Source organism: Amphibalanus amphitrite, unplaced genomic scaffold (genome assembly GCF_019059575.1).
Source record: "Amphibalanus amphitrite isolate SeventyFive unplaced genomic scaffold, NRLGWU_Aamphi_draft 000127F_arrow, whole genome shotgun sequence".
Lineage (NCBI taxonomy): Eukaryota > Metazoa > Arthropoda > Thecostraca > Balanomorpha > Balanidae > Amphibalanus > Amphibalanus amphitrite.
This window is the reverse complement of record NW_024881622.1, coordinates 25,482-43,423: the sequence shown is the minus strand read 5'-3', so window position 1 is coordinate 43,423 and position 17,942 is coordinate 25,482. Positions and strand designations below refer to the sequence as shown.

General features: G+C 57.3%; 1 protein-coding gene across 1 annotated transcript; it reads right to left on the bottom strand.

Moving 5' to 3' along the window:
• Positions 1-1,821: 1,821 nt before the first annotated feature.
• Positions 1,822-14,630, bottom strand: LOC122381748 (dual specificity testis-specific protein kinase 1-like). Its single transcript, XM_043366317.1, has 7 exons — positions 14,486-14,630; positions 9,590-9,736; positions 6,447-6,532; positions 5,510-5,762; positions 3,524-3,647; positions 2,002-2,812; positions 1,822-1,957 (listed from the first exon to the last, which is right to left on the bottom strand). The coding sequence occupies exons 1-7, from the start codon at positions 14,528-14,530 to the stop codon at positions 1,822-1,824; spliced, it is 1,602 nt and encodes a 533-aa protein (XP_043222252.1). The 5' UTR covers positions 14,531-14,630.
• Positions 14,631-17,942: the final 3,312 nt, after the last annotated feature.

Genomic DNA, 17,942 nt, shown 5'->3' with positions numbered 1-17,942 from the left:
CGACACGGCCCGTCCCCTCATCGGCGACCGCCGCATACTCGCATAGGTATCGAGAGGTGGCGCGGAGATGAACGGCAGAAGGATCTGACCTCGGCCCGATATCCACGTCCACACTGCCCCTCAGGCCTCAAGCGTGGAAACTTCACTGCCGAAGAAAAAGTGAGAATGGTGTTCATGTTTACAGGTGTTGACGATGCATTCAGTAACAACCGAGAAACGGTATACAATAAGCCCGGATTTCGAACTGTTAGCGTTATCATTTGAGGACATGCTCGTTAGCAACAGGCCCGTGTTTATTAACTACTTGCACGTTTATTCATCAGATTATATTTATGTCGCTTGTGGTCTGTTGGTAAATAAATGAAACTTATACACTTTGTTGGTTCCTTCCGCTCGTCTGCCAGTCTCACAGTTGGTTACTATTCTATAGGCCAAGTATACTTAATGCAAAGGAATAGAGGGTCAGTGAAATTAATATAGCGCATTGAGGTTGTAAACCTTGGCTCATGTCCATAGTATGATGTAACGTCCTTTCCAGAACGCTTGTGTGGTGCCTTAGCGCCAAGCATCGTAAACAGGATAACGACCAAACTACCATTTCGCACAATCACCCCGGTCTTTACCGCACTTCCGTAAGCAAACAATTTAGCGTCACTAATGAATTTTGTAGTTTTGTGTTGTCATCTGTTTAAAATGCTTGTTTTCTTTGTTCATGTATCTTCGGCAAGTGCCAGGTATGTGTGGCATTCGGTCAGATACAATCGAAATAGAACGAATTAAATAACTGCGGCAGCATCCCTATAGCTGAGCCGTCCTTAAAATCCCTTAAAACCATAGCGAAGTTTTCACGTGTATTTACGATGCATCTTCAAAGTAAACACAAAACCACCATCAACACAGTCTTTATAAATCGAGTCATCAACAACTGACCACGCAAAAATAATATCCCATTCTATTTCATGTAGTTCATTTGCTTCTATCACAACATGGTAACTACATATTAGCCACGTTTACACTCTTGGGTGACTCAATCGGTTAACATACTCGCATTCTGTCAGGAAGATCAAAACAAGCATCTCTTATGCTCGAGGACATCACTCACACAACTCTCACACAATATTAATCGCAGCTTTGGCATGGGGACCGAGCACTTATAAGTACTGATATTATCCGGACCTGCGATCGGACCGAACACCCGCTCCGATAGGTCGTCAATCGAGGCACCTGAAGGGGGGGGCGCAAACCCCGCGTTCGTTGAGCACTAAGTCACATGAAAGCCCATCTACTTACTCTGTCCGTTCAAATAACGATTACCGCGGAACAGACAGCCTTGCCAACGCGAAACTGGCTCACTACTCGGAACAGATGGCGCTGTGGCCGGCCAAACGTTCCTATAGGTGTCGCCCCCTTCACCACGACGGCCTTTCAGAGGCCATCGAGGCCGGTCTCAAGGCTACTGCCGACATTAGACTAGCTGATAGTGGGTCAGACAAAGGTTACAAGCACTAACAGCACGACACTGGCAGGAAGAACTGACACCTCACTGATGAACAGCGCCAAACCCGGAGATAAATAACAAGGGACGGACGTCTATCATGGCCACAATAGTCTCACACGATAAGTAAGCTCGGTTATCGTGCACAACTTACAATACGATTAATTAAGTCACATTCCTGTCTTGGGCGACCAAAAAGCTCACCATTGGTAACTTGCAGAGCACACACCGCCGGACTGACGGTTTCCCGGCGCCGTTTGTACTCACTCGTACCATCACAGACCAAACGGGAGTCACCAGTACCACACCACCTCGCCCCGGCCGGCTCACACGGGCGCCCGCGGCGCGCCCGTGCTCTTCTCAAAAACCGTCCGCTTGTCGCGCACGATCCCCTCGGAGACGGGGACGCGCGGCAGCGGCCTGGCCCTCTGTCCTGCGGCCGGCGCGGGGTCCTCGGCGCTGCTGTCGAAGAGGCGCCGGCAGTCGGCCACCAGCCGGTCGGGCACCAGGGCGCGCTCGGCACGCTGCAGCCGCAGCCGGCCCGCTCCAGGCTCAGCCGATCGGCGGTCCGCTGCCGGCAGCCCAAACTCAGCCGCAGCGTCCGGCCGCTGGCGCCGCTGCGCTCGAAGTAGGCCAGGATGCGGCGGAAGTCGGTGGCGGAGCGCTCGCTGGAGCGCTCCGGGCGGCCCTCGGAGTCGCAGCCCAGACTGCTGACGTCGTCCGAGGAGCCCGTGTACACGGAGGAGGCCAGCGTGGCCAGCGAGGCGTCGTCGTGGCTACAGGCCGACCGCAGCGAGGCCGGAGACAGGTCGGACACTGACGCCCGCTCGCCCTCGCCGACGCTGCTGTAGAAGCCCGACTCGCAGGAGGCCAGTCGGCGCAGCGCCGGCGCCTCGGTGAGGGTGAGGGCGGGCGGCGGCCGGTCGCAGTCGGCCCGGCGGCCGCACACCGGACTGGCCGGCAGGCTGTGGCAGCCGACGCGGGGCGCCAGGACCGGCTCCGGGGCCGCCGCCGCGCCACCGGGCCACGCCAGCTCCAGACACGAGCTGTAGATGTCGGCGCAGACGGGCGGCGGCGCGCGGCGGCTCTGCCGGTAACGCTGCAGCGTGGCGAACGGACTGGTGGTGTCGCCGGGCCGGTAGGCGGGGTCGCGTGCCGCCATCTTCCGGGCGACGGCCAGCGGACCGGTGGCCGGCCGGCGCCGCAGGGTCTCCTGGCGCCGCCACGGCCGCCGGTGGAGGCGCGCCTTGTCACTCGGAGAGCAGGCCTCGCTCAGCAGCTGGTGAGCCAGCCGGTCCTCCCGCGAGCAGCGCCAGTCTGCGGAGACAGCAGCGCCACCAGCCGTCAGCGGGGACACGGGGAACTAGTGGTTCATGGACCCGTGGCACATGAGGGTGGTGCAAAACGACACTTATGGCGTGGTGAGCTAGTGGGTTCAGGGGTAATAAAGCAATAGTGGGTTGCTCAATGCTCAAGATCACGATAGCACACGAGGCTTGATATTCTTCGAGCTGCGGTTACAAAAGCAACAACAAAGAAGACTGCACCGTCAGGTAATGCCGAAAATCATTGTAAATATTCTGGCCAGAAATTAACGCTACCCATTCGGGATTGGCCAACGTTTGTTGTTCCGTGATGCGTGATATGCTCGTTCAAAATCGCATAAAAAGACAAGGAGAAAGAACCAGCACCTTAATGAGCTTATCGATGAGCGATAGGTATAAGAAACGATAGGTCAGCGTTTTCTGAGTGTCACAGTGATCATCAGAGTGCAAAAACACGACCCAGGGTCGTCTCACGTATCGTCCCACTCGTTAGATAACCGTGAGTGAGCGCTCTGAGCATCGAACAAACACTTCGCGGAGCATGACACCGAGATCTGCAGGATCATTCAGCATTTACCGACTACTCCGACTCCGAGATCCAACAATGTCAGCACACAGTACTGCAGAAAATCCCAACTCAAACTCTCGTAGTGCCTAATCCTCTCTACGATAGGTGACAGTGTGAAACCATTTGAGAACGTACGGGTAGTGGGTGCGGCTGCGGGGATGGGCCGGCGTGCTGCGTCCGCCTGGGGTCTCAGTATCGCCAGTAGCACCTCCAGCCTCCGCACCAGCTCGGCAAAGGACGGCCGGCTGCTGGCGGCGTGCTGTGGACAGAGAGGGGCAGACACAGTCAGCAGACGGCGGACACACCACACGGACAGGGGGTCGCGCCGCACAGCTGCGTCACAGTGGGTCAGGGAATTACACAGGTGTACAGAGACAGGTCCAGACGAGGCGATCGTGGGGGCACGCAGAACGGACAAAGGGAATGTAGGTGAGGCATGGCGAGGAACCGAAAGACATGCTTCGTTATCTACAAGTAAAACCATTATTGGATTTAATTGCTGTCCTTCGTGACTTCCTTGGCACACCCATTCAATAAACGTGATCCATAACAATCATAAGTGCAATGAGGAAACTGGACCACTTTTCTTGCTGGATCCATAAATAAGACTGTAAAATCGCCATAATACTGACCAATCACGAAATCATTACCAATACCCCCCAATCATAACTGATTTTGTCACGATCACTATCTATGCGTGACTTAGCATGACGCTATGATGCATGTCATAAAACCCGGGGACCGTCCCACATTGCTCTGTAACACGAGCCTACCCCACCCCGCTGATCGGTCAGTCACCCCCCCCCCCGTGTAGCCGACACCCCGCCTGCGCCTGACTATCGCGCGTTGGTCTGTACCTATCACACCAGTGACGTCTACTTCCCGGAGGGCCCCCGGCCGCCGCCCCGGCCGGCTTGTTTGCCTTGGACCAGCATCAACCCGCTGCACAGCCGCGATCCGCCTTCCTATCACCGCGATTCCCGCTTATTTTCCTCACAGACCAAACAGTGTGAGCCGCTCGCTGGCAGAGGCGCCAGGCGGGGGCGCCGGGCGGGGCGCCGGGCGGGGGCGCCGAGCTGGGCGCCGGGCTGGGGCGCCGGGTTGGGGCGCCGGGCTGGGGCGCCAGCGGGCGCCGAAAGACGCCTGGCAAGGCAACAACAAGCCCTCCCTCTGACTAACACACTGAGACGAGAGGGGTGAGTCACTGGGCCTGAGACGACTAATCCAGCCATCCAGATAGTGCTCTGGCTGATATAAACTACTCGCTGAGTGCAGCAGACTATCTGAAACTTCATTGTCGAAGAGAGATGAGAGATGCAAGGCTGTTGACTAGTTACAACGGTCACGAGCTGTCACTTGAACGGGAGAGCGTGGGCCTTGTGTTCAGGCAGAGAAACTGCGCCGTATTTTTTTATCTGAAGTGGGCACCATAGAGACACTGGGCGGTATTTGTCATAAGAACATTATTGCCATGCTCAGGGCACGCCGTATTATCTTCACTGAGGCTTATGAGGACAAGGCTAGGCACCAGCTTTATCGGATATAAATAGAAGCGAAGGGCATTAGGTGCAGATGCTGTGGCGTCCAATAAATAATGAAATCCTTCACATTGTCATCCACTGAGATACAGACACAAACAGGCGGGCGGACAGACAGACCGACATACAAACAAACATACAAAGGCAGATAGATTGCACAATGAGCATAGACAGGTTGACAGACGGACAGGCGTAGCAGACAGCTCGCACGCCGATCGACAAACGTACAGAGACTGGCATACTGCACATCGCCCTACACTGACTCGCCAGATACGAAACAGCACACCAGCCTCTACGGATCATACAACAGGTGAATATGCTGGCAGGCGCACATACAGAGACAGAAAGAATACACACATATTTCTCCCGCTGACCAGACAGCGCATAAATATTATGCTTGCAGGCACAGCGAGGCACGCCGATTGGACAGGACATAACCTTTCAGTGACTAGCCAGACACAGACACATTGCATCTCCCTCCACTGACCAGGCAGATACAGACAGCTCGTATACCCCTCCACTGACCAGGCAGACACAGACAACTGTTCACATCAGACATCAGAGTACATGTGTCTCCACTGACCAGGCAGCAGGTAAAGGCGAGCAGCAGCTCCAGGTCGCAGTCGGGTGGACACAGAGACGCGAACGCCACGTAGTCGACCCCGAACGAGGGTGTGCGCAGCAGGACGTCCGGGTCGGCCGAGACGCGTCCCACCATCTCCAGCAGGATGACGCCGAAGCTGAACACGTCCGCTCGCTGGTCGTACGGCAGGTTGGAGATACACTCGGGCGCCATCCACCAGAACGAGCCAACCGTGCTGAGACGGCTCGGTACGCTGTGGGGTGGTCAGAAGGGAGTGAGATTAGATGCCGTGCCCAGACGGCTCGGTACGCTGCGGAAAGAGTAGAGGGTAGTCAGAATGAGGGCCATACTCGTACCACATAGATACCAGGCAGACGGTTCGATAAACTGTGGGGGGAGAGGACGGCTGGACAGAAAGGAAGCCAGTCTCGGGGCGCTGTGAGGGAGAGGAGAGCAGGGGCCGAGACAGGCTGGTCAGGGAACGAACAAAACTCGGCGCTGGTTTCACTGACTCTATACTCTAAGGGAGGGAGGAGGGCGGCCCGAAGAGAGCGGACCAAACTCGGCTCCGGGTTCGCCGGCTCGATGGTACGCTGCGTGACGGGTGAGATATGCGCTGATGAAATGCGCCCGATATGTTAGGTGTCATGGCCGGTACAATTTATGAGGAGCTAGATTATCGTGAACTCCGCCGATAGGAGTCATTTGGAGCGCAACATATGTGTTTTAATTAAATTGGCCGCCGCTATACTCAGCCCTATTTTCATTTCACAACCAGAACTGGATGTAATTCGCTCAGAAAACTGCTCACAGCTGGTGAACTACCGGCACTTTACATATGGCTCGGTCCGTATTCAAAACCACGCCTGTTGGCGGCGGGTCTGATTAAGATTATGCTCTAACTATGCTGTGCTGTGGGACGGCGGGGCTCCCTTACCGTGGGTCGGGGATGCGCGCGGCCAAGCCAAAGTCGCCCACCACGGCAGTCAGCGTCAGGTCGTCGTTCCGCCGTACCAGCACGTTCTGAAACAAGGCGAGACGGGTACCCGGTCACGGCCGAAGAACAATTAGCCAACCATTCAAAGACCAACATGAAAGTAGTTGTACACACTGGTAAGACTTAGAAGCACTCAGGACAAATGAAAAGGAGGAGTGGGTGGGAATGACCAACTTTTCACGGACTGTAAACAGCGCACGTCCTGAATAGAGTGAACACGGTCTTCCAGTCACAACTGTTGGGACCGTGTGACGATGGCAGGTAGACATAGTGGGTCGGCCGGTGGGACTGTATGGTTCGTTACTGGGTGGGAACTTCTGGATTAACATGTGGTGGGACAATGTGGGAGGACTGATGGGACAGCGAGATGGCCAACGGGACAGTCCGGGACGGCTGATGGGACAGTATCTGACGGCTGATGGGACGATAAGCGGCCAGCGCTGCGGGCGGTGGGCGCGGCGCCGGATCAGTGCTAATGCCGGTCATCCAGGCTAACTGCGGGCGCCAGCGCACTCCGTTCCGACCGGGCGCGCCGGTCGGTGTACGGAGGCGACGTTTATGGCTGGACAGCCGTGTAATCCGACCGAAGTGGCCGCACCTCGTGATTAGAACAGGACCGAACCGGATACTGGCCGAGCCGGCCGGTCAGGCGGAGCGAATATGCAGGCGGCATGCCTAAAATAATTGTGACCTAAATTCAGAACCATCAACGAGATCGTAAATAACAGCTGTGTCAAAATTTACTTAACATCAGCGGAATCCGTATACCGCTGGCTATTTTGAGCGGCCCGAGAGCTATTTTGGCGCCAGCCGTCGGCGCCATTTTCGTTCGCCGGCTGTCGGTCGGCGTTCACCGATCCATCACACCCTTCATAGCACCTAGCCCGCCCCAGTCTCCGTCTATGTCTCCTCTCTCCATCCGCCAGGCCATCCTCACCGCGGGCTGCGCCGCTGCTCGTCTCCGTCACGGAGCAGTGCGACAATAACGGCACGCGCCCAGCGCCGCATTGGCCGCATCAGACACAATGGGCGCCGCACGCGAGCCTCCTCCTTTCGAGTGGCACGGTCAGAGCGAGGTGAGCGACCGGCGCCCGCTCTCATTGTCCGCCGCATTGGGCAACACCCACGCACGTGCACTGACGCGGCCGGCCGATAGATAGTGGCGCAGGCTAGGACGCGAAGTGCGATACCCAGGACATTATCCTCATGACGACGGCGACATGGTACGTTGACTGGACGCATATCACAGAAAGGACGATAGCCAAGACGTTGGAATGTGTTTTGCAGTTATTCATCCTTGCTCTTCCACAGCTGTCGTATTCTGGACACCAGCTAACGCAGAATGGTGAAACCCATATCAGCATTCTCCAATCATCTCCCCATCTGTCGGTGAGAAAGCTAACGCCTCTCTCCATATTACTTCCATCCCTTATCCCGCCATCTTCCATTGATCGGGGCAATCTCCGCCGTCGTAATCCTCCTCAGGCCTCACACCACCTCAGCGCAGTCAGCATTCCGCGTCAGCAGCTCAGCTCAGCCTCAGCGCTGACCAGCGCCCTCCCCCCGCCCGGTCTCCGGGAGCTCCTCCAGTTCTGAGACCGGCGCGGAGGCGGAGGAGGCGGCGGCGCTGCCAACGCCAGCTCACACTCAGCACCCGGCCAACGGCGTACCCAGCCGGGCGCTCCGCCAACCCGCCGCCCCCGAGCGTCGCGGTCGGCGGACCACACGACGTGACTCCCGGAGACGTAACGTGACGCGACGACCTCTGACGTCACGCGGCGGAAGTAACGGGACGTACACGTCACAGACGGGTCCGGAGCTCCCTCTGTGGCAGCTCGACGTCCCGACTATGGGTACCTATTATAGGTAGTTTACCCACAGCTCATGTTAGTTTTGAACCGGGGATCGTAAGCAATAATTAATAAGCGTCAGGAACAAAGTCGAACAAATATCCGTCTTGATGCAGTATGTGTCGAATGATGCCATGTAAAATTAGAATTAAGTTACCACGTCCTAGCCAATTTCATACCTTCGGCGTAATCAATCGTCAAAAAATCGTCAAGCAGAGTTATTCTAGAACAATTTCGGCAAACGGGGCAAACCGATGGCTTCGGAGTTCGGACGATTTCTAACGAACATTCATATCACAGTTGGGATGGAACTGGGCCGATATTGCCCGAGTCTGGCACCACTAATCTCGACCTTCCCGATTGGCGAGGCCGCCTTATCGGCCCATCGACCGGTCACAGAGCACCGAAGATAGCACCATCTCGGCGCCGACACAGCGGGCCGGCGTTACATTATCGTCACCAGGGCACCTAACGGGCGAGGGACAAAGTGGTCCGCCATTAAAAACGACACCATTTCTCAACGAGGGGTGCGTTCACTTTCACATTTTGAACCAGTCGCTGATTGGGTCTATTTTACATTGCTTTCATGAGGGCGACCGAACTGAGCAGCCCAATGGTGTCGGCATTGAACGAATGCCGCTAAATTACGAAATAGGTTTGACCTGCGCTGGCGACATGTCATGAATTCCAAACTGTTCTATGTATAACGGACCGTGTGCACTGAACCGTTCGATATCGCCGGTAAACCCCGAGGAGAAACCAGAAACCGTGGGGAGGGCCGGGGATGGCGCCGGTTGCGTCACAGCCCTGTGTATTTGTGAGGTCGCCGCGACGACCGAGAGCTCCGACAGATGTCAGCCGACGACGGGGTAAGGGTCAGAGGTGGTGACTCGACAGTCAGGTAACGCTAGGTCGCCATGTCAGGTTCCACGCTCCTCGTGCCAGGGAGGTGTCAGGGCTCCTTCCGTTCAGGTGATGTGATCTTTCTCGGATGTCTGTACTCGGTTGGCAGGGCGATACGTCAGGTTTTGCGCCGCTTGTCAAATCGGTAGCTGGAATCCTACCTACATTTGTCACCTTGTCAAGTTCTACCAGGATGTCAGGTCATACCTTCCTGATAAGCCGCCTACTAAGCCCTTCCCTTGTTGATAAAGGCGCCTGCTAAGCACCCATTCCTTACTTGGCAGAGAGGTCTCTAACCCCCATCCTGCTGTTAAGGTCTCCACTCCTCACCTTGCTGGTGAGGTCTCGGTGGAAGACCTGCTGGCTGTGAAGGTAGCTGAGCGCCTGCGCCATGTCCAGGCCCAGTCGGGTGCGCGCACACCACGTCAGTGGCTCCGGCGACTGCACTAGCTGCTCCAGACTGCCGCCGTTAATGTACTGGAAAGGCAGATACGACAACGGGTTAGTCGGCGAGAATGTCGCCGTAATGGCACACATAAGACAATAGACACGCTAGACGGAAGGAGAGTAACGCAATATACAGAAACAAACCGCACACCGAGTCACATGAAACACGCTCAAAAATAGCCTATCAATCGCAAGTGGTTTACAGTAGCCCTGATCTCCAGCAATCTAAGCGGAAATGAAAGACCATAAGACCAGTCGTCATCTGCAGAAAGACAGACTGATCATCTAGCTATCCAACCGCGCACTGTGCGAATCTCCGCCGTCATCCAGTCCCAATGGAAATCGATGCCGCAGCTGCCGATAGCGCTGCAGAAAGCCTCGACGTGTCGGTATCTTAGCCATCACCGGATGGAGGAGCCGCTCCCAACTCCGCGGTCTCACACCTGTCAGCGCGCGACACAGGCTCGACGGTTCACGAAATGAAACTCCTCCAGCGCGGCCAGACGCACGACAACTTGAGTGCGAGGGAGAGAGTGTGATGAAGAAACGGCAGAATGTTTTGGTTCGAGTAGCTGAGGCTGGTTTCGCTGGGTATTTCCCGTTCGGTATGTCCGGTGGATAAAAGAGTAGCCTTGACTTGCTTGAATCGATTGTCATGCAGTGAAAAGCCGCATCGAATCAATCATGACTGAGTGCGCTTTAGAGCACGAACGTGAATGGAGCTTTATGTCCACAAGCCAAACGGAAGGCCCTCACTTCAAAGGCAGGTTCCTTATGTGGATAACAACTGGCCCATATTTGCTGAGAAGGAAGACATCTACAATACAGAGACCCTGTCAAAAGTATACACATCCCTAGCCATCGGTCTTGGTCAAGAAGACCACATCCTCCTCCAGACATAAAGCCGTCTGCCGTGAGCTCGCGGCCCGGTGGCATGCATCCAGCCGCTGTCCACACTTGGTCCACACTCCACAGGCCTTCTGTCCCTCCAACTGCCCACAGGCGTCTGTCCCTCCTCTGCCCACACCACAGGTCGTCTGTCCCTCCGTCTGCCCACAGGCGTCTGTCCGCAGGCCTTCTGTTCCTCCGTCCACACTCCACAGGCCGTCTGTCCGCGGGCGCTGCGCTGTCGCAGCTGGCGGCGAAAGCTGCGCCAGCCCAGCCCGGCAGCGCGGCCGTCCGTCGTCCGTCCGTAGCGGGCCACGATTTTCGCGAGACCGTGCCGGCCGCCGTGCACGCTCCGCTGCAGAAGTGCCCGCAGCCAGCCGAGGGGAGCCGAGTGAAAAGTAAAAGGAGCGGTGGCCCGATCGCCCCCATCAGCCGCCCTCGCAGGGGCTCCGGTCCACTGCCCATAAAGAGCTCCGGCCCGCCGCCCCGCCGTAAGCACAACGTCTGACAAGTGCAGACAGCTCGGATGAAACGAAACACCGAGAGGGTAACCTGAGCGGGGGAATGCCCGCACCCCGATCAGGAGGCTCCGATGAGATGGTGTCTGCCTATCTCCACCGGGCTGCTTTGGTTTCACAGACGCTTGCTCGGTACCGGTGGTCGGCCGCCAACTGGTCGGTGATTTCGGCGCACACAATCAGGCGGCAGAAAGGCCAGGACAATGCTCTGTTCATGATTGCGGCACATGCCCAGAATACATACACTTCCTCCCATTTCCTGGCCGCCGCAAGACGCCAAGTGACAGTAATGGTGATTTATTTGTACGACCCAGTCCGCACCGCTGCTGGCGCGTCCAGGAGAGACGGCGCGGCGGCTGCCTTGGCGGCGTCCTCCGGCGGAACAGGCGCGCCGCGTTCGTCTCCGGTCTGGCACGGCTCGCCACAGCAGCCGCAGCGGGCCCACTTTCATTCGGCTGATGACGCGCCGTCCATCTGTTGTCCCCCGCCGGCTCGCTTTTTGTCGCGCGCGCGGTGGGCGGCCGGCAGCACAGCAGAATGTGGCGGGCGCGGCCGGCTGACGCGTCATATCTAGTTCATAACTTGCTCGAGATGACTGAGGCAGTTAGATCCATCTGCTGCATAGCTCGTAATTCAACTGAGCGCCAGTGGGCCGCTTGTGCAGCATGCACCCGAGCCGTCAGCGGTAACTCTCGTCATATGTCGCCGGCTGACGCGCCGCCAATCTGCGACCTCTCATGCCGAAACGGCACGGCGGCGCGACTCCGGCCGGGTAGACGTCATAAACCAGCCGCGCCGCCGCCGGTCTCATTGAATTCTTCATTTCCGTGCGGCCCGGGAGAGTCGGGCAGACTCGGAGAGTGGGTCGCGCTCCTGGCGGACATCGTTCCGGCGTGGGGTAGCTCCCAGGAGAGCGCCGACCCGCGGCTGGGAACTGGAGCGGCTCGCCGCGCCGCCACCAATCGACTCCGCCACGGACACAGACGAAACGCGGCCGTTATCCGGAAAACAGGCAGCTTCCCAGCGCCGAACGCCAAAAGAGGTCTCTTCTCGTCGATCGTTTTACAACCTTCAGTCTATTCTTGTGTTCCTCTAAACTGTAGCACACAGAAAACTCTCCCTGCATTCCTCCCCACTGTTTGTAGCACAGAGGAGCGAACGCGGGTTCAACCCCGCCCAGCCTTTGATAGCACTCTCACTCACGCGCCACGCCCGCCCAGTAACGACAGGTTCCCCGAGGCGCTGACCCAGAGGTGACCCGAAGCGTGACCCGGCGGTGGCCCCGCCTGGTGACCCCGGCAATAAACCGACATTGGCTACCGAGACCGGATGTGAAACGGCCTTCCGATGTGGTTTCCATAGCGTTCAGCGCACGACGTGGGCGGCCGGGCGGTACCACCAAACATTCTCTTCTCTCCATCCTGTCTCGATTGAAGTTCCACACCTATACGAATTCACTGTCCCCCTCCCGTTCGTTGCTCCTACCGAGGTTCCCACAGCTCAACCCTAACCTCCCCTCTAACCCGTCCCTTCCGGCCAGGACCGCCCCAGGTCACCACGGGAGCGGCTGTCCGCGCCCGAGCGATCGCGTGACGCGTCAGAGCGCCGCTGAATAATCCACTGATTGGTGACAGGAAGACGGAGCGCGGCCAGCCCGGCCGGACGCAGAGCGGCGCTCGGCTGACTCACACTCACGCACACATAGCTGTGGGGAGATCCGGGCAGAACGGGAGTGATGACCACATCGCAGATCCGGATCAGCGCTTACTTTACAAACTATAATCGACATGGACTCGGACAATGGCAACTATAGAAAAACCACGACATCGACGTAGTATAGTAGGCAAAGTTCGCAACTATTGTTGTCGTGTGAACACGTAATCGGCAGTAGTTTTCGCGCCTGCGAATTATATCATTCCAACATCAGTGGAAAACGAGGACAGCGATGATTAACAATTGTTCTACTGCGAAACGTGGATTAATAATGTTTGATAACAGTATAAAAGAAACAAAGACAACAGGTGTGCACTGTACAGAAGGCAACACATGTGCGGAAGACGGCGAAAGGTCTCTGGTAAAACCGAACTCGGGCGTCGGAACGGAAGGAACAATAGCGGACGGGCCCGGCGACATTGCCGGTGGACGAGTGCGGCGAAAGTGGCGCCGCGGCGAGTGCGGCGCACACGTCACGAGAGGACAATAGCCGGCGGCCGGAACGCACGGCACGCCGCGGCGAAACCGGCGCAGATTGAGCACCGGCGACGTGCAGTGACGCGAGCGTGACGCCACATGACGCGAGTCGGAGCGAGGGAAGTCCGAGGCAAAACAGAAAATCACTTCAGCTTCCACAACACTAGCCGAGATTTCAAACCAGCGCTGGGTCTCATAAGAACACGTTCGATGCTCATCCATAAATCAAGCGGCGCCGTTGTGTGGCCTTGGTTGCTGACGACATCATCAGGGATCAAAATGCTGGAGCGCGGACTCGGCTTGCTGCTTAGCTTTCCAGCTCACATTCTTGCCGACAATCACCTGTCGTTTCTCGGTCTTCAGACTTGCATCGAGTCGGCGAACGTGACTGAAATACTTCACCCTGCTTTCCTCCGAACCCAAGAACTCACGAAGCACGCTCGTCTCTAAGCAGTTCACCCGACACAAACACGGAGAAAAGAAACATGCTGCAATGAGGGCACCGGCGGCAGGCGCCGAAATCCGGGCCGATCTGTATCAGCTCGGCGCAGCACGCTCCACCCATGCTCCGTGCAGTGATCACCCATTGTTCTGCGGGGCGTTCAGAGGACGGCTCGGTCACAGGGAGCCACCGAGCGTGTCCCTGCGCCTTCCCGTCGTATGTCACGTGGGCGGCCCACAATCAGCCGCGCCGGATGTCAGCGGCGCTCAGCAGACCGGCATGTGATACGTCAGGTGACGCCGCGCCGCCTATCTGCCGTGTTATCTACACGTGTCCGGGCGCGGAGCCGGGGGAGTGCACGGCTTTACGATCCTCTGCTGACGACAGGAACGAGGAAAAAACGGGGCCGATGTGAATAATTACAGCGCAGGCTCAGCTGGAATGACCGTGTGGAGCAGGGCCGGGCGCCTCCCGGCCCGGAATCGGTCCATATTTCACGACTTTATTCACTATCATTAACACCGGATTTCTACCGGCTGGGTAAGAACCAGTTCACCGACAAACAATTATAAATCAAACACGACAGCCACAAACGAGCATGCCACTTATCGCCGTATGTGTGTCAACACCCTGAACATGAGCGCCTGAAGAAACGCACAGCAGCCGGCCGTCGCCCCCGGCAGTGGTCACCGTTCCACAGCCGGCAGCCGGCAGCAGCTGCTGCCCGCCGGCGGCTCTTACCTCTGTCAGCGCGTGCAGCTGGCCCTCGTGAACACAGACGCCCATAAACCTGCAACAGAACAGAGCGGAGATATGTCACGGAGGAGGCCCGGTGGCAGCGGGCGACCGAGCACGACAGGGCACGAGCACGCCGGTGAAGGACGGCATAGCGTGACCTTGCCGAGCGCGTGCCACCCAGTGACAGGTGCGCCCGACCCACGCGGGCGGGCCCACCCCAGACGGCACACAGCGCCCCGGCGGAATCTACAGAAGTCACAATGGTTTACCGGCCCAGGAGACATGCTCGATCTCGCCTGGCTTCTATAAAGTCTGATAGAATCAGACACCCTGGCGTGTTCGGCAGATCTATCAGGAGTCGCCACAGGCAGATATGATAGGGCGATAACACGGAAGGTCACGGGTGGTAATAATAACACACAAAATGACATGATATATCCCAAGGTTGACAGGCGTATTACCGACCTATCAGGGTGCATGGTAACCATAAAGATAGGGAACAGACATCTGGGCTGATACAGCAGACACCTGGACTGACACAGACTGTGACACAGGCTCGGACAGCAGCCGGCTGAGTGCGGCACCTTGACACGGGCTGACACGCCGGCCTGTCACAAGTCACGGTGTCGACACCGCACTCCGGCGAGCGGCGCCGGCGCGGCGTCACGCTTTCTCGCGCGCGCGCGGCGCAGAAAGGGCCGGCCGGGTGGCGATTCGGCCGTGCCTTGTTTCCAGTTGACTGACGCCGGCTCCTTAGGCAAGCAGCCGCCAGCAGACTTTCCTAAAATACCCGCCAATAAAATGCACGCTAACGATGATGATAATAAGTTTTATCACGACTCCTACACAGCGAGACTTGATGGTGAAATGGGCTTTCGCTTCCATCCCACATGTTCCGATGTTCGATAACACCTTTGGTACAAAAAAGGTTATGAAATTATAAATCATCCATAAGCGAGACCGGCGTATTTACAACCATCTAACTTACGGCCCCGCCACGGTTTTTCCTAATAAAAGTCTGTCCGAGCAGGCGACGGCGACGCCAGCCACAATCACAGGCCAATGCCACAACTGTCCCCAGAATCGATACGTGATTGGTGGCTGGGCCGCGTGACGTCAGCAGCCGGGTCATAACCTCCGGAGACAGTCTCCGTCTCGGACAGCGTTCCTGCCCCTCCCCCCCCCCCCTGCTCCCAGTCGTGGCCCGAGGCCAAATAACGGCCGGCCTCCCCCGGTCCTCTCCGACGCGGTGGGGGGGGGGGGGGCTGCAGAGGACGGGAGACGGACAGAGAGGTCAGATCGGACGGTCGTCGGCTTCGACGAACTGATCAGACCGGGAGAGCAGAGCAGCGGAGAGGGGCTGAGTGTCGGCTCGCGCGCCAGCTGACGCCCCCCGTCCTCCGGGCGGTGGTGGGTATTGCACATATTGACGGCGAGAGGTCGGATCACAGCTGGAGCCATCCGCCACGCCTGTCCGGTCTGTCCGTCTGACAGTCGACACGGTTATACTGGCGCCTGGCTGCTGATCGCCACTCCGCCTGCTGCGGGGGCTGGGCTGTGGCGCGGCGGGCCTGGAGCCGGGACTGAGGGGGCGGAGGCATGCGGCCTGCAGCCTGCACCGTTGTGTGTGTTTACTGGCACACGGCCCGGGCGGTAGCGATCCCGTCCAGACTCCTCGAGAAACTGGCTCAGCCGCAGCCGTTAGCCAATTTTCAATTTCCTCGCCTCAAAACACATGGTGGTCAGAACCGTAAAATGCCATTTTTCAACTAAATTGTAGCCTACATCCACGCTTCAGTCGTATGGTATCCGCGTGACATCAAATGTGCAGGCAATCGAAAAATGCGTCATCACCGTTCGGGCGCGTGCGGCAACGTCTATAATTAGCAGTATCATTACGCACTGGATCATCGCCATTTAAAAGCCACTTAGCTCCGCCGCACGCACCAGCAGCCCGTGCCGTTCACAAATGGCCACCACCACAACCCAAACTAAACAAACCATTAGAAAGTTGTCCGCTGATTGCCAGGTATCATTAGTCGGAATTCGGTGGCGGGCGCTTCCCAGGCACACTGAGGGCGGATGCAGAGGCCAGGGACAACAGAAAGAGCATGGCGACGACTCGATGACATCAGTGTCGAAATTCAGCTGTAAACGATCTAGATCATTCCCATTCCTCTCACAATTATTTCAGCCCAGCTAGCGGTACGTCTAATCTCGGTCATTTGTCTAAAATCTTACACGTAGGTAAGGGAATGACGACACTTGTCCCGTTACATGCCGTAGCCGACTCTTGCACTGTTGGCACGTTACAGCCGCCGCAGTCGGCGTTTCTCGCTGTTCAGTGTTCTGTTCAGCCCACGGCCTTCACCGAGATATATCACAAGAGATATCCACCAGACGGCCGCCGTATGCCCTGAGGCTAGCTGTCGGCCGGCCGCCGTATGCCCCGCGGCTAACTGGCGGTCCGCCGGCCGGCCGCCGTATGCCCGCGGCTAACTGGCGGTCGGCCGGCGCAGTGTGCCCCGCGGCTAACTGGCGGTCGGCCGGACGGCTGCATACATCACCCTATATGGCAGCTCTCCATCACAACTGCAGGCGGCCGGAGTGCGCCGCTCTGGGGCTGCAGCGCCGCAGTACAGAGTATCAGTCAGTCCACTCCGGCTGGAGCTGGAGCTTAGAACAGATTCAACTCGAAAGGAGCTTTGTTCCAGACTTATGTTACATCGACTCGAGACCAGAATGAGAGCGAAAAAAAAACTGCGATACCGAGTGGTATGAAAGAAAAACTAATGGCAGACGGAACGCTATTCTTGGAAATGAATTGAGTAGCCTGAGAGGGTAAGTTAACCCTATCGTTTCCCCGGGCAGTTCACAGAGCTATTACTGAGGCGCTACTGCATTAGGTGTTCGCCGTTTCATTTCACGCCCACCATCCGCGCCACCATTAGCCCAGAAAGGCGCTGCACCCTTTCCCTCTCTGGTCACGCTCCATGGACCGACGAGGGGCGCGGGCGGCCGGCGGCGGTGACCTGCCATGACCTCCGACCTCACTGGAGTCAGTCTCCGACCGGTGAGACCCGGCCCCGGCCCAACGACCTCCAAACGGCACCCGGTGCACCAGTTCTTACGCCCCTGTTACTCCATTCACGGCTAAACACTTGTGTATAATTTGTTTTAATCACTTCATAATGTGATAATAACACTTCCAGGTCAGCTCACCCTGATAACGCCTTCCGGTGCAGCTTGACCTCTAGTAAACTGCCGTAATGGCAATAAGCCGCTGCCCAATGAGCCGTCAACATAAGGTCAACACTAGCGTCAGTCGGCGGTGGCGAGAGCTGTCACCATCTGACAGTGGCAGCAGTGAGCTGTCACCATCTGACAGTGACGGCGCTGGGCTGTCAGGAACTGTCCTCAGAAGCCAGGGCGCTCGGAGCGCACGGCTCGACGACAGAGT

What these genes read in the sequence shown, in the direction of transcription:
- LOC122381748 (XM_043366317.1), bottom strand. Translation starts at nt 14,530, where the DNA reads ATGGGCGTCTGTGTTCACGAGGGCCAGCTGCACGCGCTGACAGAG. An exon ending in ACCGAGACCTCACCAGCAAG is followed by an intron (nt 6,533 to 9,589) that starts GTGAGGAGTGGA and finishes GCCTTGTTTCAG; the next exon opens with AACGTGCTGGTACGGCGGAA. An exon ending in TCGCCTTTACCTGCTGCCTG is followed by an intron (nt 3,648 to 5,509) that starts GTCAGTGGAGAC and finishes CTCTGTCCACAG; the next exon opens with CACGCCGCCAGCAGCCGGCC.